This window comes from Sceloporus occidentalis, unplaced genomic scaffold (assembly GCF_023333645.1).
Source record: "Sceloporus occidentalis isolate IW3139 unplaced genomic scaffold, rSceOcc1.0.p SCAF_25, whole genome shotgun sequence".
Taxonomy (NCBI): Eukaryota; Metazoa; Chordata; class Lepidosauria; order Squamata; family Phrynosomatidae; genus Sceloporus; species Sceloporus occidentalis.
Genome location: NW_028317005.1, coordinates 7597415 through 7622324, shown reverse-complemented (window position 1 = coordinate 7622324; position 24910 = coordinate 7597415). Strand labels below are relative to the sequence as shown.

The 24910-nt window shown below is 37.2% G+C and overlaps 1 protein-coding gene across 1 annotated transcript in view; it reads left to right on the top strand.

Annotated features, from left to right (window-relative positions):
* The window catches only part of LOC149300349 (ventricular zone-expressed PH domain-containing protein homolog 1-like), a 135774-nt gene that overhangs the window by 71768 nt on the left and 39096 nt on the right, over nucleotides 1–24910 (top strand). The window contains exons 8-10 of the mRNA XM_089485306.1: nucleotides 578–966; nucleotides 14848–14987; nucleotides 16179–16313. Coding sequence (XP_089341432.1) covers nucleotides 578–966; nucleotides 14848–14987; nucleotides 16179–16313 — 664 coding nt within the window. The remainder of the gene's footprint in view (nucleotides 1–577; nucleotides 967–14847; nucleotides 14988–16178; nucleotides 16314–24910) is intronic.

The following is a 24910-nucleotide window of genomic DNA, read 5'->3' as shown; positions in this document are numbered from 1 at the left end:
TGTTATGTCTTTTCTCTTACCAGTCATTATGGTTAAATTAGTTGACATCATCAGACAGTGAGTATCCAGTGGTTCAAGTAACCGTCTAAAAGGCACACCAGAAGGAACGCTTGGTCTACTGCTGTAGGCAGGGAGTTAACACTGAAGTGATCTCACACATTTAACACATTATAAAATGTATATGTCTCACATTGTTTTGTTGCTTTAATATGTACAACTTTTTACAACTACTTTAAGAGCATTGTTTTGTCATAAAGTGGTATTAAATCTTGGATTCTTGCTCAGGTTCATCAAGTTCAAGTCAAGTTCCTTAAGACTCAAATGTGTACTTTCTGAGTAGCAAATCACATCAGGGTTGTAAAGTAAACTAAAATGCACCATCTTGTATGTGCTTTAGTGAGAATGCTAGCTTTAACAATAATTTTTGTAAATAATTTAACTATTAGTCAATCCAGCCCTGTTAAGAGTGTGTTATCATTAGATCCATTACTACTTGTCAAAGTTCTTGTAAAGTTCTTATGTTGAAACGTATGCTTACCTTAAATATCCTTGTCTGTGTTCCTTTTTTGCTTTGCAGGTCAAGAAAATTGGCAATGAATTCAGGAAACAGAACATGCATGAGTTTAGTGAGCGCTCAAGAAACAGAAAATACAGACAGTCTTGGTTTAATGTCTTTATCACATTTTTTTTTAAATCATGAAGATGAAAGACTACCATCTGGCTCAAACACTGAAAATGCTCCAATGGATAAACATTTAGCTATAAATCAAATTGATAATTGCACTGAGGTAGTAAGTGTTACTGAACCAAATCAAGAAAATCCAAATAGCAGAGATACAATTAAGGAGCATATAAATCAACAAGATAAACTCTTCTTGCATTTGAAGGAACATGTTAATGAGATAAGAAACTATGTTGAAGAAATGGGGAGACAAATTCCAGTCCCTGATCAGTGTATCATTGAAGGTAAGATATTTATACGAGTCTAAACTGTGGCATTTGGCAGAAATACAAAATAATTGTCTCTATGCGAGAATGTGAAATGTGGATCTGAAATATAATACTTTTGCCTTTGTCCAAAGTAGACTCCAGCAAAAACATATACTGATGCAGTAATTAATTCCTGCAATCATTACATTTGATGTATTACTAACCCTTTTTTCATCTTCATTCTCCAAGCTAGCTCATTTTGAGAGGGAATTCTTTAGCCCACACATTCAGTAATAATTAGTTAATAAATCCGACACGCCACTATGTTACTAAGTGTTACCAGAGTGAACATATGGATGAATGACTCTATCATCTCCTCTAAAACTGTCCAAGACTAACTGTCTTGGACACATTCCTCTAAAACAAATACTGTAATTCTTTTTTTTTTTTTCTAAATATGCATTTTACACCAGCTGCTTTTTAGTTGGATAAACTTTTTTGCCATTTAAAAAAAAATATTTGTTTTTCATGCTGGCATTGTTACAAAAATGTCATAATATTGCAATTTCCTGGAAATTCCTGAAGCAAACAATTTGCCTTGTAGTTTCAAAGATGTACATGAGTCATGGCCAAGGATCAGGAGATAGCTTGATTACTCATGGATAAATAATCAGCCTTTTTATATCTCGGACAATAAATATTGGATTAGTTTTCTCTTTTGTAATAATAGACTTGTGCACTCAGATTCATACGAATTTAATGAAATTTGCTGATTTCGTCAATTCGTATAAATCACCGAAAACAAAGCCAGACCCTACCCCGCAAAATAGATGAAATTTCATCCAAAATTCACAGGCTCTTTCACTCCCACTCTCACATATCTCCTACATTGGGAAGGAGGATTGGGAAGTCATTTTGACCTAAGATAACCTCCAGTAAGCTTCCGAGTTTTTGGTGACATCCTCTCCCTGCCATTTTGGTGGAAGTTCACTAGGAGGTTATGTCTGTAGAGATGTGGACGAAGAATGAAGAGGAAAAATGAGAACAACATGATGCAGGACACAGAAGCTGAGCTACGAGACATGGAAGCGGAAGTGGTGGGCTGTGAAGATAGGGAGACTCAGAGAGCATGAGAGAGGATGGAAATGAGAGTATGAGAGTAAACGTGGGAAATGGACATTTAATTTAATTTCCGAATCTAAAAAGGTCCCCCAATTTTCGTCAAAAAACGAATGGGCTAAAAATAAACTGAAAAATGTGTCTCGCTTTTGGCCCATTCGCACATCTGAATCATATAGTGTATTAGAGGGATTAAATTAAAGGAAATACAGCCATATTATATATTATTGTTATTTATTGTTAACTTGTTACAACTCTTACAAGTATAATGGGGCTAAGCCAAGTACAGTAAGCCTTATTGAATTTGTTCTCCTAATCTAAGTGTATGCTAGTTGGCAGTATACGTTTATGAGTTTGCAGCTGCCTACAAACACCTTACTTCCTGATCTTTTGAACCACCTTTGAAATCATTGCAAAGGGTGAAAGCATGTGCCATGGGCTGAAGTCCCAAACGTGTGATAATGCATCCTGACCTTTAATACTTGTGGCTGCATTTACGTAAAAGAACCTGGGTGCCTTTGTACTTTTAGCTTCACAGTGATATTCATAACACCCAAGCAGATATTCTGCCTATAAACCCCTGGGCTCCATCTGAAAATACTGTCAGAAGGCATACATTATAAGTTTTTAAACTGCATTGTCTGTTCAGACATGCTACCCATGAGTGTCTGGCGGGGGAGGCAAGAGAGTGCACTGGAAATTCAAATGATAAAAAGGTTTTGTACCGTGTTAGCCGTTGAGAAAACAGGAGAAAAGTATATTTAAAATGATACCGTTTATTGGCTAACAGAGTTTAATTGCAAGCTTTCGAAATCAAGTTGTTAGGTCCCTTCCTCAGGCATTAATGAAGCTAACACAGACTTTTCTAAATACAAAAGCACAATTCAATACCTATGTGTTTATCTAAACTCTTTGTTAACTTGTTAAGGATAGCTTTTATTTCATTATGGATTGATGCTGCAGCTGCTGTGGAATGCACATCTTGTGATTCTCATGCATTTGGTTGGCTGAACTTCTTAAGAAATGTAATAACAGCACTTCAACTGCCAGCTGTTAGCCATAACTGCTGCAAAACTACCAAGTGGCCTATTGTGGTTCCAAGCCTTTATGTTCATTTTTACTATCCTTGAACTACCCTATTTTTTGTGATAAATCAGAATGTTTGGCAGCCATATTGCTAGCTGCTAGTTATAGACTGGGGGTTGTTGTGGTGGGCTACACTACGCACTAACTTTTTTGTTGTTGACTGCAGCCTCCTTCTTGCTTGTCATAGCCGCCATGCCATAGGCTGGGTAAGAAAGAGGTCTGTCTATGGACCATACAACTGACCACCTCTTTCATATTCTCTTGAGCATCGGGGAGAGAACATTTCCAGAGTCGTCGCCATTTTGCCCTAAAGTGAACTTCTGGTGGCGCATTGTGAGAGATGATGTCATCAGAAACGAGTCCCACCATTTTGCCATTTAGGAAGCAGTACTTCCTATGGTGTCCTCTCTCCAGTTCCTCCAATCAAAAGAAGTTAAAAAGGTGAGACGATAGAAGATGAAGAACAAGAAGATGTGGAAGAAGTGGTCGGCAGAGAAGTTAGGGTAACATTTAGAGTGTGAGACAGAGTGTATAAGAATGAGAGTGTGGGAGACTGTGAATGAAAGGCCCCAAAGATTTCTAATGAAAATTTAGAGTTTTCTGCTTCATGGGGGAGGTTTGGCCTCAATTTTCATGGCCCTGTACAAATTGCCAATTTTTTTTTGTAAATTTGCAGTTTGTACAAATCCGAATACACAAGTCTACTGTTAACATAATATCAAAGTAACAAATCAGTGAAATCAAGTTGGATAGTAGCAGGCATCTGAGTTGGAATCCTATTTATTTAAACAGGATTAACAATATTACCTTAATAAATAAATGAAGTAAAATTGACCACTGTGGTCTCCTTAGTCAAAGCTAAAATACTTACAAATGGAATAAGTTAAATTGATGTTTCAAACATTTATAATCCTCTGGTTTAGAAGTTATTCGCAAAATGTGGAATGTAAATGGATTGTGCGTCATTTTCATTTAATCCCTGCAAATTATCTGAGGAGCCTTAGAGCCTACCGTGCCCTAATTTCCCATACATTTTATATATTCTGTCATTTTCAGTACATGTTTGACTTGTCTTTTCAAAGTATTACTGTGTTTTCTACTGTAGAAGCTACCTTTCACAATAGAATAGGGTAAATAATAGAATTAGAGTCAATGCTCCTGCTGATATCACTGTATTGGTTGCTATAGTGATAAAACAAATTTTTTTGCAGAATCCCTTTTTTTATTTATAGATTGCCAGTAGATTCCATAGAGTTATTATAATAGGTGGACAGTAAAAATTAACAATAATGTTTTAATTGACAGTATACAATTGGCTATTAGATTGACACAATTTAAGACTAGCACAGAAGGTGAAATGACCCTGCCCTTGTGAGCATTACAATTTATTAGGTGAGCTTACAAATCTATCAGATATATAACTCCCAGTGGTTTCCATTCCATTGGTGGTAAAGCTACCCGCATAATAATATCATTTTACTTTTTATTTTCTGTTATCAGTAGAATTTCTTGGCATTAAATAATTTTTTTTCAGCAATTTCCCTAACTATAAATCTAAATTCAAGTCTGTTTTATAAGGTTTTTAACTTAGAGCACAACATGCGTAGCTTTACAAATGATAGTCATCCATAGAAACAAAGGGTCTTGTCTTAATGTGTATACACAAAATATGTGAATAGGTATGTGATCTTGAAATATAAGGCCACCATTTGAATGATTCGTCTAAATGAATAATGCATGCTTTGCAATTCAATTAACTAACATCAAATCATTAAGAGTAGAAGAAACTAAAACATTCTATAGTTAAAACTGGTGGAAATATCTGCAGTTAGGTGGCTTATTTGGGTCTGTAGACAAATAGTGTGTTTTTATTTAGTACATTTTAGTGAGATTGTCTAGATGATCAAAAACTATATCTAGAGATTAACTTAACACATTGTTAAAATATGAAACTAACAGTGCAGAGAGAACAGGGGAGAACATGGTTCAAGGGAGCAGCAGTAATGTAGTCCCACGTCTCCTCTGGGTCGGATTTGACAGTTGGCTTAGATACTGAGAAATTGTTTGATACGTTGGCTTGGCCACATATTATCCACAACCTTAAATTCCACCATTTTGGTCAAAAATGTGTACATTTGTACCGCACCCTCTAAAAGGCCACCAGGAACTAGAATCCTTACCAATGGTGTGGAATCACCTCAAATTTACCTGAATAGAGGAGTGCCTCAGAAATGCTGACTCTCTGCTTTATTGTTCAATATAGCCATGGATCCCTTGCTTGGGGCACTACAACTCCATGCTCAATTCAAAGGCATTTGAAATGATTAATGATGCATGGGTCAGGGTACAGGGCTGAGACACTAGCAGTCTGGGGAATCTAGTTGATGGAGGTGGATTGTGGTAGATTTAATTCTGTACCCCTTATGTTTTTCTTTTATGTAGAGGCAGGTGAGTAAGGTTTTAGAGTGCATTCCCTTTTTTTCTTCATTACTACATGTGGGTTGTTGAATCAGGCCCAACGGATGGTAAGAGCCAATGTCACTCATTCACAGAAGGATACCAACGCAAAGAACCACCACCCTAAGGAATAAAATAAATAAAAATATGGTGGGGGTTCCCAGAGCCTCTGTGTCCAATGGCATGTCAGGTGTCATCAATGCACAATACTGTGAAAATTCTGTAGAATGGATAAATTCTATATATAGGTCATGGTGACCTAACATTATTGTGATCAATAAACCAATTTAAGATGTAAAGATAATAAAATAGTATAGTCTATTGCAGGAGAAGAGAGGAATCCAGCTCAAAACAGTGAGTAAAGCTTCCATAATCATCAGGAGGCTACCTCATAGCTCAGTTCGGACATTTTATATTGTATTTTAATATGTAATAAAGAAAGCCACAGCAAACCTACAGGAAATATCTAGGCAACACATGCAACAATATTTGTTGAGTGGGGCTGTCTTTTGGGTAATAATGTCTAAAACATTAATATCCCCTATTCAAAAGCAAGGCATTTAAAAAAAAAAAAAAATTATGGATGTTGAGTTCATAATATAATGTCATATATTATTCCCTAGGTCTTTTCTTAGGATTTTTTCCTGTAACACAAACCCTTACCATTTCTCCCCATTTCTTGACCTTATAATATAATCTGTTTATTGCATTCTCATATTTTCATTCCCTAGACAGATTAAGAAATGATATGTTTGCCCTACTGGAATTCACTTAGAGCCAAAATACTTTAGGGGGAATAAATGATACATGATTAGAAAGACCATACAGATTTGTTGTTTTTCTTTATCTCTTTGCTGTTTTGTGAGAAAACACCAGATTAAATATTCTATTTAATTAAATATATTTTTAAATTAACTATGAGGATTAAAGGTCAAGTTAAGCTCTGAAACAATTGTTTGTCAAAGTATTATGCCACGTGGTAAATCAAGGCCTGTTGAATTGCATAAAGTTTACAGTTGAGTTTACATATTTATCAGTCCACAGTTTGGCAAATTGTTTATAAATGGAGCCGATTTAGTACTGTGGCTACTTTCCCTAGAAGTGAGCGGCCAGCCAAGATAACTCCAAGGGCACAACGCAAAATGCTCAATGGGGTTCAAAAAAAACCCCAGAGTAAAAGCTAAAAGCTTGAATGGCTCATTGTAACTGTAAGATTGTAACTCATTGTTTATGAGTCTACCATACGCAAAACATTCAATAGGCATGGAGACAATGCAGGACACCATGGATGAAGCCAGAGCGCTCTAAAAAAAAAAAACTGTTTTCCAAGGTGCACCTTGACACTCCACAACGCTACAGGGAAAATGTTTTATGGACTGATGAATCTAAGGTTGAATTGTTCAGAACACGCAGCACTACATATGCTGTAAAAAGGGTACTGCGTACCAACACAAAAACCTCATCCTATCTGTGAAGTATGGCAGAGGGAGCATCATGATTTGGGTCTGCTTTTGCTGCCTCATGGCCTGGACAGCTTAACGTCATCCGTTGGACAATGAATTCTCAAGTTTACGAAGGTATCATACAGGATAATGTCAGGATGGCTCTCTTCCAGCTGAAGCTCACTCGAAGTTGGTTGATACAGCAGGACAAGTACCCTAAACATCCAAGTAAATTGAATGGGTTAAAAAAACATCTTTTTGAGTGGTTCAGTCAGAACCCAGAGTTTAACTCATTAGAGATGCAATGGAATCACCTCAAGAGAGACATTCACACCAGACATCTTAGGAATATGGCTGAGCCCCCCTGAACATTGTGCAGGTCTGATCTGTAGCTAGCGGAAGCCCTTGTTTGAGGTTATTGCTGCCAAAAGAGGTTTGACCAGTTCTTAAATCCAAGGGTTCACTTATTTTTCCACCAGCACTGTAAATGTTTAATGGGTGTGTTCAATAAATGTTTGTGTGTTATTTGGTAAAGCACATTGTGTTTGTCTATACTTGTGACTTAGATATAGATCAGATCACATTTTATGAAGAATTTATGCAGAAAACCAGGTAATTCCAAAGGGTTCATTTGCTTTTTCTTGCCTCTTTATATGTTGAAAACAATGTTAGTGGTAGAACTTTGTGTACCGTATGTATTTATAATGTAGATGAAGACAATTTCCAGAAAAGCAGAAAAAAAAGTCACTAAGCAGAGAGTGCTTGCAAATGCAGCTGTCAAAAATGACAAACTCCCAAATTTACACTCAAATTAAATATGAAAAAATAGTTTACATGAATTAATAAAGAAATAAAAGTTTCTTACAAGAATATCGTGAAGAATGTTATCACTTTTTCATCTAAAAATGTTTGCCGTAGCATTCCATTATGTGCAGGCCCGGACTGGCCACAGGGCCGGATTGACTTAGGAGCTAGTGGAGCTGCAGCTCCAGGCCCCTACCTTAAAATAGGCCCAGTCAGGACCGGACTGACTGGGCCTATGCGGCCGTCCTTAACGCAGGGCAAAAGGGGCACCTGCCCCTTAAGCCCGCAGCAACTGCGACCGGGCCCACAACTCTAGCAGTGGGCCCACTACTTACCTGGCAGACACGCGCGAGCAGCGTCTCTTCTACCGCCAGGGGGAACGCAGGAATCCAACGGAGCCATGTGACATACGTCACGTACGTCACATGACCCTGCTGCGCGTCTGCTTCCCCTGTGCAGATCCGCAGAAGTCTGCGAGCGGCGCGTACATCATCAGTTCAGGTAAGGGGGTGAGGGAGGCTGTATGGAGTATGTGAGATTGAATGAAAGAGTGAATTAATGAGTATCTGTGAAGGAGTGAGTGAATGAATGTGAATGAGTATATGTAAATGAGTATCTGAATGAGAGAATTAATGAGTATCAATGTATGAATGAATATCTGAATGAGTGAATGATTATCTGTGAATTAGTGAATAAATATTTGTGAACGAGTGAATAAATATGTGTGTGTGATAGCATGGATGTGTAGGGGGGGCAAAGATGCAACAGGCAGGCTGTTTTGGTGGCAAAGATGCCACAGGCAGGCTGTTTTGGTGGGAAAGATACCACAGGCAGGCTGAGTGAAACCGTCCGTGGAAACCCTCCGCATGCTGGTGTCAGTGTGGCAAAGCCTGTCCTGGTGTTTGTGATTGGGTGTCGGTGTGGCAGAGCCTGTCCTGGTGTGTGTGTGGGGGTGTCAGTGTAGCAGAGCCTGTCCTGGTGTGTGTTTGTGTATGGGTGTTGGTGTGACAGAGCCTGTCCTGGTGTGTGTGTGTGTTTTGGTGTCGGTGTGACAGAGCCTGTCCTGGTGTGTGTGTGTTTGGGTGTCGGTGTGCCTGTCCTGGTGTGTGTGTCTGGGTGTCAGTGTGGCAGAGCATGTCTTGATGTGTGTGTCTGGGTGTCAGTGTGGCAGAGCCTGTCCTGGGGTGTGTGTTTGGGTGTTGGCGTGGCAGAGCCTGTCCTGGTGTGTGTACGAACACAGAAAAGAACCCCAGCACTCCAATCAGCTTCCAATCCTTAGGTTACTTTATTCAAAGAAAGCAAAACAAAAAAGCAATGTTTTGGCCAAACGGCCTTTGTCAAGCTATTTTTCTTATGCTTTCTGTTTTTGTTTTGCCCTTTTTTCCTGCTAGCTCCCAGCTTCCTGGGAGTTGAGTGCTGAACCATTTCTTCTTTTTTTAACTGTCCTGGTGTGTGTGTGTTTGGATGTCGGTGTGGCAGAGCCTGTCCTGGTTTGTGTGTTTGGATGTCGGTGTGGCAGAGCCTGTCCTGGTGTGTGTGTCTGGGTGTCGGTATGAAAAAGCCTGACCTGGTGTGTGTGTTCGGTTATATGTTTCCTTAATTTACAGTAGGAACTATTTCATTTTTACTTATCCAGAGATAAAATGCCCTCCTGAATTTGTAGTGACTTCAGGGGACAAAACATTCAAGGCCCTGAAATCATTTAGTGGAAAAGTTAAGGTATTGTGTTATTTACTCTATAATATTTATTTCAAGGATTAGTCGCACTAAATTGTGGCTTTAGGGTTCCCATGTTGAATGACCAAGTATTATGTATATGTATGTACATATGTTTTTTCATAAAAATGGGCTGCTCAGTCTGAAATGCCCGGGCCTATTTTTTGTCCCAGTCCGGGCCTGATTATGTGTAATGTATTTAATTTATTAGGGCCTTATACCACTTTTGCTTTCTGCTATTTTAATACAAATAATGTGATAAAAAGAATGTTTTATAGTTATTTGTACTGCAAATAGTTTCACTCGGGTAGGTATTAGGGGTACGTGTGGGTATAAGAGCTTGACCGCGAGATAAACTTATACGGGCTGGTCTCCAAATGTTTTCAGGGCTGCTTTTCAGTCCCAGTCCGGCCCTGTTGATGATCATCGATAGATGTCCCGAAATTTATTTTACATTTACTATACATCTTGAAATGTTTTAATGCAAGGATGGTTAATAAACTATCATTCAGCTATGGTTTGACATGCATACCCCTGCCTGCAATTGGCACAATTTAAAGTTCCATACACTTGCATGTACTTACAAGCAAATAGTATATTTCTGAATATATGGGATATTTTTTGTGAGGGCATGAAACCTCAGTCCAATCTGATCAGTTGTGTTAACCCTTAAGTGGCCATACGACCTCTTAGGGAATAGATCGGGTCATGCTTAAGATAACAAGACATGAGAATACAGAAGCATGTGATGGCATGATAGTGGGTAGCATGTATAAAGCATTATGGTGACATGGACTTAAATACGGTATTACATTGACCTATTTGTGTAACTCTTCATTCACATCATGTTTTGTGAACTGTTTAATTAAAAGACTTTCAATGTTGACAGATCTTTCATCGACAGCACAATGCAATGATTGTTTTGATAACTATCTGGGGTTATAAATTAAGAATTCTATAAATCTAGAATTTAGCAAACCAAATAATGTTTTCTGGCATATGTCTTACTTATTCTCAGCATGATTGCTATGTCCCTGATCCATATAACTGGACAAAAACAAGATGATAACACCAAAAAAGAAATATGACAAAACCTTGTTTTGTCCCAGAATTATTTTAAACTGATAATAATGTGTAGGTTACTTGGTGGAAGAAACTAATTGACTATTTGAAGCTCACTCATCTGACTACACAAACATATTACCCGAATGCAACACAAATTATAATATCTGAATGAGGAATTTTATATTTATACCATACTTTTAAGAACTAAACAGTACATCAAAAACACCTTCAATAGTTTGGGTTTCATGACAATGCAAAAAACTACTACCTTGAAATAATAAATGCTTGGTGGGAATTGTGTTATATTTTGTCTATGGTCTTTTAGCACTGCCCAATAATATCATAATATACATAATACAGGTATCAACCAAACCAGAGTCCAAGTATCTTGATGAAGTCTGTAGGTGTAGTGAAGGGCAGGTCCCAAATGCCAAAAAGCAGGGCCTCCAAGCTTCAACAGTTGAGCTTTGTTTCTAACGTTTTGGTGAAGTCTTTGCACGTTTGGACGAATGCTTTCTCTGGCGATTTGCACAAAAGATGTTCCAAGTAATTGATGTAGAGCAAGGTCTATATCTGTTCTTTGCATTTCTCAGGATTCTGTCTGATGCAGACCACCAAAAAAGACAAGGTGAAACAGAACAGCCTTGTCATTTACTACAGACTATAAATCCTCTGTGGATTAGATCAACATAAGGGCAGAACTATTCCCTTAAGCCACTACGTGTCTGCACTGTAAAACATATTGGTGTTTTGTAAACCAATTATGGTTATGGAACTCGAGAATGAAATGTTGCTTCTGAATAAATTTAAAGATAAGGACATTATAAATGTTACATACTTGGAGGCCCCTTACCAATGAGACATGTTGTGCATCACACGTATGTAGAGGATAATGCATTCCTGAATTTAAAAATATATGCAAAAGAGGATATGTTTAATTTGTATTATGACTCCATTTACCATATGGATAAAGCGGGCTTGCTTAATGCTTAATGCTGAAAAACATGGAAATTAATTTCAAAGAGCAGTCATTTTCTATTGGCTGATTTGATATTTAATAGATACAGGGTATGAAAACAGAAGATATATTTATTTTAACATTTCTGCTGATTATTTTAAACCCTTTGAATTGAATGTAAAAGTTGTTTTACAATTCATGAAGTTTGTATGAAACCAAGTGTTTAGTGACTTGGTGGCCCTTTCTTTGGCTTGCCTGACATCCTATGCAAGTCACTGAGTAGGTGGTGATGATATCTTTCAGGTTTCAGCCAGCTGTATTTCACATGATTTTTATGTCCCAGGTTAAAGGAGGAAATAAAAAACTTATTTGAGTGGCTCATAAGTCTTCTTGATCCTTGTTTTATATTGGGAAAGTGGAAGCTGTATAAATTACTTTTTTTTCTTTTTGCTTTTCAGAATTTAAGACATTCTAGCTATATTGTTTAGGCATCCAATCACATAGTCAGATTATCCACAGACTGATTTTATTGTTCCAAAATTCTTGGAAGCCAAATAGAACACTGCTTTTTGAGTTGTGATCATACCGCATTAGCTGAACACCATATGTTCTGAATAAATTCCTGGCTTATGGTATGCTTACATTTTGCACTGAGGTACGCATGAATACTCTGCAGGGGATCTCCACTTTCCTACATCAACTTCCACATGTGTGATCAATTACCCAGCTAACTCATGACTCAAAACCATCAATAAATTATAATAACATCCAGATCTGAACACAGATTTTCCAAACTGGTTTAGGGCACTTTATAGTTGTATATCACCTGACAAGGCTGTCAGACTGTTTTAATTTAAAGGAGCAGAGCTTGTCTTAAATATTATTAAAAAAAAGTTAAGAACTGCAATGATATTGCACATTAGTTGAAGTGCTTGTGTAAAACGTGAGAATTTGACATTAGTAAAGTCAGTAAAGAATTATAGAACAGTTTGTGATTGTTACTGCTATATGTTGAAATTGGCTTGTTCATAGAAGCAAAGATGTTTTGGATTATTTTTGATGAAATTGTATCGAATCATAGCACAATAATAGCATGCAAAATAAAAGTACATTTATGCCAATATGAGAATGTCTAACTTTTATCTTAAATCTAAAATCTTTACATTCTCCAATGCACTTTGAGGATTCTGTGCAAAGACAACTGTATTTCTGTTGATTTGAGTCATTTGCAATTTTTCAGATAAATAAATATTACCTAGATATTATTTACAATATACACATCAACAAAAAGAATATAGAAATAAGGAGGAGCATCATCTTTGTATGTGGCCCCTTATTTACCCACCAGCCAAGAACAGAAAATGAATTATAAACTGACATATGTCATGACTAGGCTGATTTTATAGGCATCAAAAAACATTTTTTATGTTTAAATATTATTTTATAAAATAAAATGGTAACACTTGCCGGAGAGGAGCAAATGTCTGACACTATTTTCAGCTTGGCAGTGCTTACCCCAAAGCAAAGTGGCTGAATAACCTTCTGATTGTAGATGAGATAATGTAGGTGTTTTATAGGGCAACCTTTGCCACATACAGTTTATAAGGGTTTACATATCTTTCATGTAATAATTAGTCAAATATATGTTCATTTCTTGCTTACTCATTTATGACAACCCAAACTTCTTGGGCACATATCTAAGGCTGCCAACACAAGTTCTTTGTTAGTATTGTATTTCTTAGTCTAGAAGATTTAGTAAATACTATGCTGAGTAGACTGAAAATCCAAAGCATGCATTATGACCATCAAAGGTCAGAAACAATTCTTACACAATTTGGTAAAAGCCCAGAAACTATTCTATACATGGGACAAAATGTACAGGAACATTGCTGATGGATAGAGGGTTCAGGAGCTCAGCACTGCTCGAGAAAATTAATTGGGGAAAATCCCCACTCAATGATGAGATCTGGTTTTAGTTATTATATTTTCTGTTGATTTAGCCAACGTTTTCAGGCATTTTGATAATTTGCCATTTTTGCAAAGTGCATGAAATAAAAGAAATTGAATTGGGATATTTTTGTTCATATTTGATATTAGCTATATCAATTTCAATCATGGCTCACAGCCACCATAAATACTGGGCCAGTTTTACTATTCCCAAGACTGCAATAATACGAATTTTCAGAAATCATTCATTATTACATTAGATTAGACTATGATAGAAGCAAAATGTAATCTTTGCAGTCTTAGAAAAAAGATTCAGTAATAGTTTCAAAATATGATTTCTTTTTTTGTCTTAGTTAAGCAATGTATGCAGTTAGATAATAGTGGAAGGCATCCCTTGACGATACTGAAAGATCTATGCATACTCAAGTCATAATAGTAGTGCGTAATTATATATTTCTTTATGTATATACAAATGAGTGTCTTAGTAAAAGTCTTATATCAATAAAAAGACACTGATTTTATTATACTATATACATTGGTATTGTGATAAAAATGCATGTGAATATTGAGATGTTTCACAATTTTTTTATTTTTCTACACACAAACCGTTAGCTCCTTTACTTCTCTTTTTCTGAATGTAATATCTCTAGCTATAAATATGTTGCAAATGCATATTTTAATGCAGGGAAAACAAGCAGACTAGATGGGCCGAATCTAATGTCAAACTCTATTTTTCCAAAACATTGCAGAATTTTGTAGGTGCTTTCCACATGCATGTGTGTTTACGACCTAGTTTCGTGTTTGCCACTTTTTTATATGTTGAATATTAAACCCATTTAATCCTTCTTACTTATAGACACTTTGGTATGTAGTCTATTTATAATGTCTAATGTACCTCTCTATGTATAAATTTATGGGCATAATGAATGACTGCTTTTTTTCAGTATAAAACTTTGAAAGATTTTCTTATTTTGCTGACCTGAAGGTCAAACTCGACGTTACTACTTTCTTTCATTCCATGTATGTGAAATAATTATACTGGTCAAATAGAATTGATTTTCCCAACTTAGACATATTTTTCGGCCCATATATTTCTGCTGGCCAAAGGCTTATGTCATCAAATTCCACATGCATATTTACTATTATAGGCAGCTGGTGTAAAAAAGGCAGAGAGGACACTCTGAACTGGAACTGTCATCCACTATAACCAGTTACGTGATTCCTGCAGTCAATGTATAAATTGCATCCTGTGGAATAACAATGACTATAATTGTTCAATCAACAATATATAACTAATACTAATAATGTGTATCTTTTTCCTAGATACTGTTAGACATTGCGTAGCAAAGCTGTTCTTCAGTTGTCCAATGAAGGGTCATTATTGTCTATACAGTAAATCTAGTTTTACACTCATCAGCCAACATCCACAGCTATGGATCCATATCATGTTTCTTTTCCAACAGGTGTGTGCTAACAACTAAATGGGAATATGTTCAGACTTTGTAAGAACTGTAGTTGTGATTCCATGCTATAACTGACTGATGTAAAGCAGCTATTTAATTTGTCTACCCATTACTCATGTGAATGTAGCGCTTTGTCAGGCTAGATATGTAAGGGGCAGCTGTAATAACCAAGAGACTCAAAAGAGACATGGGCAGGGAGTAGGCAAAAACCACTGTAACTTAAAGGTGGAATGTTGCCCAAAAAGCCTGTTAGTCTTTTTTTTCCTGGAGTTTTCAAGACAAACTCAGAGAGCTCCAATGTATGAAAGGGGGGACTCTTGCCTAATTCAGTGACTAAGGCAAAAAGCAGCCGAGAATATTTTTAAAACTTTTCTTTGACGGATCCATTACCAAATTACCTAAAACTTTCTAGATGTTAACGTTGAAATATAGTGATAAGGTATTAATCTTAAGAATAGCGAACTGACAGCATGACGCTTTAAAATATACAGTTATGTTGTGAAATTAGGTAATGACCGGGTTGCTTTTAGAACAATGATGTATATAGGTGAAATGATGTCATTCACTTAGGAGAGACTGTTTGCACAAGTGTAGTTATACACAAGGACGAATATTAAACCATATGTATGACATCTTGTTATTTGAGATACTTTTATTTAAGAACACACCCAGACATACAGTATATACAGTAAAGTAGCATTATATTTTTGTTGCGAAAAGAGAATAGAGACATATGAAATATTTTTTAAAAAGCTATTGTCTTTATCCAGAGCAATAAAGACAGTAAAATAATGATAGATGAAATTTGAAATGGATATCCATTTGGTGCACCTTATAGTTTGGTGAATCAAACCCACAGTGTTGTCCTGACTGGCTTTGTTGTCTTTTTAAATCATTGTAACACTTTATAACTGATACATGAAAGTGAAGGGTCTACATAAGCGCTAATAAAATAACGTCTTTCATGTCAGAGGCATTAAACTCATTAGAAAAATGTGTTGTATTTAAAGCATCATACACAGTTGTATTGATCAATATCAATGTTTGAGGTGACAGGCCAGCTCTAAAGCCAAATGACCTTGCTTTTGGAGTTCAAATAATAGAACAAACACAGAGTCATCAAAAAAAGTGAAAAATGCCATAGAATGACGTATTGTGATGTTAATGTCTTATCTTTCTACTCCTCCACAGAGTATGTTTCCAGAGCCACTATCTATCCAGAGCAAATCCATACAAATCCTCAAGACGCTTTGGGAGAAGACTCAGTTGAAAGGAACCCACAGCTTTGAGGCTTCAATAATCCAGTCATTGTTTCCTCTCAAAAAGGTGCATTTATGTCATGACTTCTACATCGCAAATAGAAAGTTCAATTATGTGGGCAAAGCGTAAATGCTTGCATAAAATGTCCCCACATTTTGATTTTACAAAGTAGGTCAGCTTGAGGTATAGTGCTTGAATAGTATGCAGATGTTGCTTTAATGTGAGAACCATGCTGTTGCTCCATCTTTATTCTGGTAGCAGAATTGAAGGATAAATTACCTTGTTGTCATCATCAACATGTATGCAGAACATTCTGTATGCAATATCAATTGAAGGATATTCTCCCTCATATACAGTAGGGACTATTTTCAGATATCAGATCATTGCACACATTTGTGTCATCGGGAACATGCCACATTAATCTTTACCACCTTGACTGATTTACTTCTGTCTCTTCTTATCTTCTGTACTTTTGGCACCATTGTTAAATGCATATGCTTGGTCCTTCACAGTACAAGAACATGATCCAATCCATGGTTTTATCGATTTAATTGCAATCAGCATTCACAGAAAATATGCTCAGCTGTATTAGGCTTTAAAGTATAGAAAAGACACTGCCATGACCAATGTTAAATATGACATGGTGAGGAAAGTAGTATAGTAAATTAAATTTAGAATGAGAAAATACCTTATAATTATGATTAATTTAAGATTGTCCTGATTGCTTGTGTTTTTTGGCTCAAAAATGAATATTGTAACACTTATCCTCATTCACCCTCTGACATAATTTTTTTTTTAAATGTTCCTTTGGAAGACGTGTTTGATAATAACACCTACTTGCCACATGCTCATAGAAGTTAGTAATAGGACCCCAAAACCTAATTACAAAATTGGTTATTCATTTCCAAATTTAATATACATGTCAGCCAAATGGAGCACAGAAAAATAAGTTCTAATGATGTCAGTCAAAGAACATAAAGAAAACAGATTACGGGGAATCATGATTAGACTACCTCTTCTTCCTGCCTGAATGTTTAGTCAGTGCTATTAAACAGTTTCATTCTTCATCCATGTTTATCTCACAGAACAGGCATATCCTTTTACTGGCAAACACAACTGGATGACAACTTGCAACAATTTATTTCAACTAGTAGTTTATTAATCTGATTATTTCTGATCCATCAACCAAAGCCATTTGGTTTTTGTGGTGGTGTTTAAAGAAGGTAGTAACAGACGTTTCAATAAGTGAAAATAGAGTATTTATCTAAAATGTACTATTCATACACTGACTTGGATATGGTGTATTTTGGTCTGTAAAAAAAACAGTACTGTTTCAGGAGTAGGGTATAATAAACAGGTAACATAAAAGGTAAGTATATATATCTGCACCTGCTGCTCCTGTTTTTGTTTACTTTATATGATAAAACAGACCTTTTATATAGCAGATGTAACAGCAGCCACCAGACACCTATTCATGCTATCAAGGCTAACCCGGAAGACCACACCAAGTGAGAAAGTGGGTCTAAGTAGGACTGGCAACATCTCTGCACAACATTAAAGAAATAGATCATAAACCCCCAGTAAAACACATATTAAAAGCTTAGCAACCTGCCAAATGCAAAAAATAAAATTAAAAAATAAGAAAATAATAATGTTTTATTTAAAAAAAAAAAAAAAAAAAAAAGTGGAGTTATTTCCAAAAAGCTATTCAGGCACAAAGGTTTTATCACCATAATAACTAATAGAAAGATATAATCAACAAGTTTGGTTAAAACTTTGAAAAACCCCAGTATATGTAGTTTAATCAATATATTATTGTATTTTATAGAGTTTATTGCTAAGAGTACAATGGTTTTAATGAAAATGTAAGGTGGTTCTTTAGAAATGCTACATTTCCTCAATAATTAATAACAGAAGAAGAAAGCGCATACCTCTTACTTTTTAATGAGTCACTTGTGCCACATATAATTCTTTTAAGAAATCGGAAAGGGAGTGTAGACTAACCAAGAAACCTCATTGGTTGCATGTTTTTGTTGTTGCACTGTAGATTAAATGCACTCCTGTTGTTAATGCTTTCAATTTGTGTAAAACCACTACAGTGTAAGCAGAGATTTTACTTCCAAGTCCCACAGCACATTAGTAGGCTATATTCCAAACCAAATAATTTAGAACAAAACGTTGGGAAGTTCACATTCACTACAACAAACAAAATTTTTTATATATATATATTGTGACAATGTAAACTCCAGGGAGCCGCTTAGTGTGGCATTTAGGTACAATTTCTATGCAGATCATAAATATGGGTCCCTGGGGTGGAGCAATTGGAGAGCAGGGTGGGCCAATGCGCCGTTCCCCCATTCTGTGGAAAATCCATGCTGGCTTTTCCAGGAGGGTAGAGGTCTGCAGGATCCGGTCCCTGGAACTTGATACTCAGAGAGACTGTTGGGGGAAGAAGAAGTTCCCTGCGCTCCCAGGGCAAGGCGAGGCCATCCCTGAGCCAAGTGAGGCAATATCTGCCTGGACCTTTTGTGTGCTGTCTGGGGGAGAGCCTGGCGTAGCTGGGTCTGGCTGGGAGGTCGAGGTAGTGGGTAATTAGGCTGGTCAGTCTGGACCAGCATAGTTTAGGCTCCAATTGGGAGCTAGGTTTTCTTTTTATGATTTGGTTTTGGGGTTTGAGCAGTTTTGCTGTTTTCTTACAAGCTGGTGTTCCTGACTCTGATTGCCCTAGAGGACTGTGCTTAGGACCCCTCAATGTGACATGTATGGCCCTCATGCTACAGGGTTTGTCACCTTGGCGATTACATCAACAGGTACTTTGCATTCTAAATACATAGACATTAATATGTAGTTGGTCCATTTTTTGCAGCTATAACAGCTTCCACCCTTCTGGGAAGGCTTTCCATAAGATTTTGGAGCGTTTCTGTAGGAAATTTTGCCCATTCATCCAGTGGAGCATATGTGAGGTCAGGCACTGAGGTTGGACAAGAAGGTCTGGCTCACAATCTCCGCTCCAGTTCATCCCAAAGGTTTTTGATGGGGTTGAGGTCAGATCTGCGGGGAAGTCAAGTTCTTTCACAATGTTTGCATGCAGCTACTTGGCCAAGGAAACCCATATCATGAAGCTCCCACCGCAAAGTTTTTGTGCTGATATTAATGCCAGTGGAAGTTTGGAACTCATGACTAGGTGCTGGATTTTATACACCTGTGGAAGGTCTGATTGCAGCACCTGAATTTAATAATTAAGAGCTGTGTCCCAATACTTTTGTCTATATAGTGTATCTTTAGCCTACTTTTCAGTATCCTGATTACAAAATGATAAAAAATAGTTGAGTAGCTCCTCCTATGATGTAATGTATTTGTATGAAAAAGGAGTAGGATACACACATTAATTCACCATTAATTCCTGAATTTATTCTTGATGTAGCAAAGACTATGAGACAGTGACAGCTAAGCTGCTTAGATAAATGAGCAGCTCCTTTTCTGTAATAATAGATTGTATTTTGTCATAGAGGGATGGCAGAGATATCCGTCTTTCTACATGAATGGCCAGTACAACAAGGGACTTTGGGAAGGGATACAGTGGATATAAAAAGTCTACACACCCCTGTTAAAATGCTAGGTTCTTGTGATTTTAAAGAATGAGACAAAGATAAATAATGTCAGAACTTTTTCCACCTTTAATGTGACCTATAACGTGAACAATTTAATTGCAAAACAAGCTGAAATAACCTGGTTGCATAAGTGTGCACTTAAGAGAATTAACCAATCACATTTAAACTGTTAAATAGAACTCATTACACACCTGCCATTATTTAAAGTGACTCTGATTAATCATAAATAAAGTTCAGCTGTTCTAGTAGGATTTACCTGATATTTATTTAGTTGCATCTCAGAGCAGAAGCCATGGTCCGAGAGCTTCTAAAGCATCAGAGGGATCTCATTGTTGAAAGATATCAGGAAAAGGATACAAAAGAATTTTCATGCTCAACCATCTCCAAGGTTTACAGAGAATGGTCCGAAAAAGAGAAAAAAGAACGTCAGTTGTGTGGACGAAGATACCTTGTTGATGTCAGAGGAGAATGGGCAGACTGGTTCGAGATGACAGAAAGGCAACAGTAACTGAAATAACCACTCGTTACAACCAAGGTATGCAGAATACCATATCTGAACACACAACATGTCGAACTTTGAAGCAGATGGGCTATAGCAGCAGAAGACCATACTGGGTGCCACTCCTGTCAGCTAAGAACAGGAAACTGAGGCTACAATTCGCACAGGCTCACCAAAATTGGACAATGGAAGACTGGAAGAACGTTGCCTGGTCTGATGAGTCTCCATTCCAGCCACGACATTCAGATGGCAGGGTCAGACTTTGGCTAAACAACATGAAAGCATGGATCCATCCTACCTTGTATCAACGGTTCAGGCTGGTGGTGGTAGTGTTAAGGTGTGGGAGACATTTTCGTGGCACACTTTGGGCCCCTTAGTACCAATTGAGCTTTGTTTAAACGCGACAGCCTACCTGAGTATTGTTGCTGACCATGTCCATACATTTATGACCACAGTATACCCATCTGATGGCTACTTCCAGCAGGATAATGCACCATGTCACTAAGCTCACATCATCTCAAACTGGTTTCTTGAACATGACAATGAGTTCACTGTACTCCAATGGCCTCAACAGTCACCAGATCGCAATCCAATAGACGACCTTTGGGATGTGGTGGAACGGGAGATTCACATCATGGATCTGCAGTTGACAAATCTGTAGCAACTGCGTGATGCCATCATGTCCATATGGACCAAATTATCTGAGAAATGTTTCCAACACCTTGTAGAAAGTATGCCACGAAGAATGAAGGCAGTTCTGAAGGCAAAAGGGGATCCAACATGGTACTAGCAAGGTGTACCTAATAAAGTGGCCAGTGGGTGTGTGTATGTATATCTATCTATCTATCTATCTATCTATCTATCTATCTATCTATCTATCTATCTATCTATCTATCCATCCATAGATAGATAGATAGATAGAGATGATGGGGCAGCCTTCTTGTCCACCAGGCCTGGTACTTAGGAGGACTCCCTTTTGGCACTTCTGTGTCTTGAGAGGTGGTTAGTGGTCTTAAATAATAGTCACATAGGAGTTGTACTGGAAAGCTGGGATGTACCTAGAGTATTTGGCACCCCTCTGTTACTCACATACACATTAGCACACATTTTAACACACTCTCTCACATTTGCAGACTTACACACTCATACCAACAGGCATGCACACCCACATACTCAGTAACACACATACCCTCATTCTAACACGCGCTTACACACTCATGTTAACACATACTCCCTCTTACACACTAACACTTAAACATACACATCAATGTTCCCGCACACTTACACATACATATCCCCCCTGCCTCTCTGGGCTGGTTCAAAATCTTTCACAAAGGGTGAATTATTTTGGACAAGCCCTGTGTGCCATCCTCCTGATGAGTGGAAAGAATGTCATGCAACTTGATTTTCTTTTTCTCTTGGTGAGGTTGCTGTTGGACACCACAGAGTGAACAAGAGATGACCTGTCTTTGTATGCTCACGGTACCTCTACTCTCTCTGTAGTGTAATGCAACAATATCAATAAGCAACTGAGTCTAGATTCCACAAAATAAAAGCTATAACAACAGGCACAGTGTGCTGCTGAACATATATATTTAGTCATTGAGACAGGCTTATTTATAAAATATAGAAAACCTAAGTAATGGCAAGATAACTAGATTATACAATTACTAGCAAAATACAAAGTTACTATTGAACGTGACTTCTCAAGATTGTCATTAACTGTGTTATTCAACTTGGTTATTTACTTTGGTTCTGATCCAAACGTACTTTTTTAGGAGCCGCACAGACTCACTGATAGGAAGAAACATCTGCTCTGTGCTTACAGATTGCCTACATATTATGATGCAAGCGGCTTTACAGTAGTTCTGCCTTTGAATATTAACCAGATACTGTTTCCAGAAGATATATTGCATAACCTTGGGAAAGGCAGCTTGAATCAGCATTCTTGAATAACAAACTTTCTGTAAATGCTCAGTAATGCAGAGGAAATGGCTTTCTTACACAAAGTGGGGAGGTCAGAGGAAAAAAGCAGAGACTTGCAGGCAGAGTAATTCCTAAACCTTTTGCCCAAGAATTGAAGATAAAACACATCTGTAGGGTTTTATAGGGGAGAATTTAATGATTTAAGGGCAATTTAATGCAGAATAATGAACTTCTATGGGAATTTATATCCCTTGTGATGTCTCGACAGAAAAGTCATATCAGTTTGTATACAACAATTTTTAAAGGCACAATTTCTTTAAAAATAACATTACACTATCCACAAGAGCAATGGCTATGTACTCAGTTCTTTGAAGAATAGGTATATGGTGTCAGTGGTCAGTAGGCAGAAGCAATGTCTAAAAATTAGTATAAAGGAGGTACAATAATCTTTTCTGTGCTTAAAATAAAATAGATTCTTTAACTTTTATTTTTCAAATATTTACATACTTTCGCTAATCGTCATGTGTTCATTTAACCATGTAAACCTCAAAACATCTATTTTCTACACAGAGAAACTCTCTTCACCTTAGTGAATTTCACTAAAAATCTGTGTAATGCAAAAACACTTGGTCTTGTCTGAGTCTTCCTATACAGTACATAATTACATAGTTACATAAGGTAACTCTTGATCCAAAAGAAGGCAAAGAACCCCTAATTAAGCTTGAAAAACTCTTGATCCAAAAGAAGGCAAAGAACCCCTAATTAAGCTACTTCAAATTCTGCCATCAGGGGGCATTCCTCCTTGACACCAAAAGGCAATTGGATTTCTCCTTGGATCAAGAAGCTCTAAAATATTAATTCTATTTATAGCCCTGTATGTCGTGCCTTTCTAAAAAAAAAATATCCAGACCCCTTTTGAAGGCATCTAATATATTTGATAACATCACCTACCTTGGCAGTGAATTCTATAGCTTTATTGTCCTCACTGTACAGAATCCCTTCCTTTGTCATCTATGAAATCTCAGCTCTTCCAGTCTCAGAGTGTGACCTCTTGTTCTTTGTACATTTCTGTAAATGAACAGGTCACTGGAGAGTTTGTTATATTGGCCATGCATATATTTATATCATCTTATCATATTCCCTCTTAGATGCCGTCTTTTCCAGTGTATATAATTTTAACTTTTTAAGTCTCTTCCAATCCCCTTATTAATAATATATAAACCCTCAGTCACCTAATAGGCCCCTTAATATTTATTTGCCCCACCCCTTCCTCTGTAAACTCCACCCCTTTATCTTTTAGTCTATCACCCTTTTTTTTAAAAACATACCGGCCATAGTCACGGGTCATGATTAGTCCACAGGGGCTGAGCCAAAAATACAGAGTCACTCTACATTAAGTTTAACAGTTAATCTTTGTCCCACTACTTGGGGAAAAAGATGACACTGAGAAGCTTTTTGTCCCTAAAAATCTTGACGGCTTACCTTGCTGAAGACTTTGCGTGACGGCAACTTTCTGGTGCCACCACATAAAATTGAGTGGACGTTTGGGGAAGACCAATATGGCGGAGCTTCCAGTGACCTCAATAACTTTGTGTTAATTTTTTGTTTCGCTTTTTGGTTCATTCATTTTTAGACAACAAACTTTGTTTCTTGCCCTTTCGGTTGGGACAAAATTCTGAAGGCTTTTCCATTTGGATCTAAATTAGTTGTCACTCACCATCACTCGTACTCTCTCACACTCTCATGCTCTCTGCCAATGTCTCCCTACCTTCTCTGCCTACCGCTGTCTCTGTAGAGCTCGCCGTGGCTCTGTCCTTTTGTAGAAGTACTCCAAGAAGCCAGTATAATGTAGACAGATTCACAGAAATAGAGAGGAGCAGAAACACATCTTCATGAATGTGAAATACTTACCTCTAGTCAGCTCCTGCGCTGGCTTGGAGATGCTGAAGGTTGGGATCTGTTAACGGAAATCCCATATATTTCAAGCCAATTATTGGCAAGAATTGTCATAAACTGAGGCTTTAGGCAAGTGTTTTATGTTTTTTAAGTACACACATAGTATTTTAATATGCACCCTTCTTTAGTGGTGCTGTCAGGGACAGGAATAAGTTCTAATGAGAGAACCTTAGCTGTCCATGTAGAGATAAAAAAAGTTAAATCCAAACATTACATTGTAGTTAAGAATATACTTTCTCTCACAAGCACATTTTCTAGGAGCTCAAAAGGATTACTGTGTATGACTGCAGCCATAAACACCATGATAATGTTGATAGAAAGAGCAGAAATGTGTTTGTAAACTAAATTATTTAAATCAAACACATTTTTCTTCTTCTAAATAGCTATCTATCAAAATTCACATAAACTTTTAAATGCTGCAAGGCGTAACATATTGTAACGTAAGTCTAAAAGAGAGCTTTTGGACTGTCCCTGCTCCTAATGGTATGGTATTCACCTATGATATCCCCCTTTCCTCTTTGGTTGAGCCTCGGGTTACTCAGCTGCCACTAGCACATTGTTGCTTACCACACACTGGACACCTAGGGTTAAGAAGATTCTGTGACAGCAACTGGAGAGACGCACAGACAGGTATTACAGGTATTTGATTGGCAGGAATATATTCAACGTAG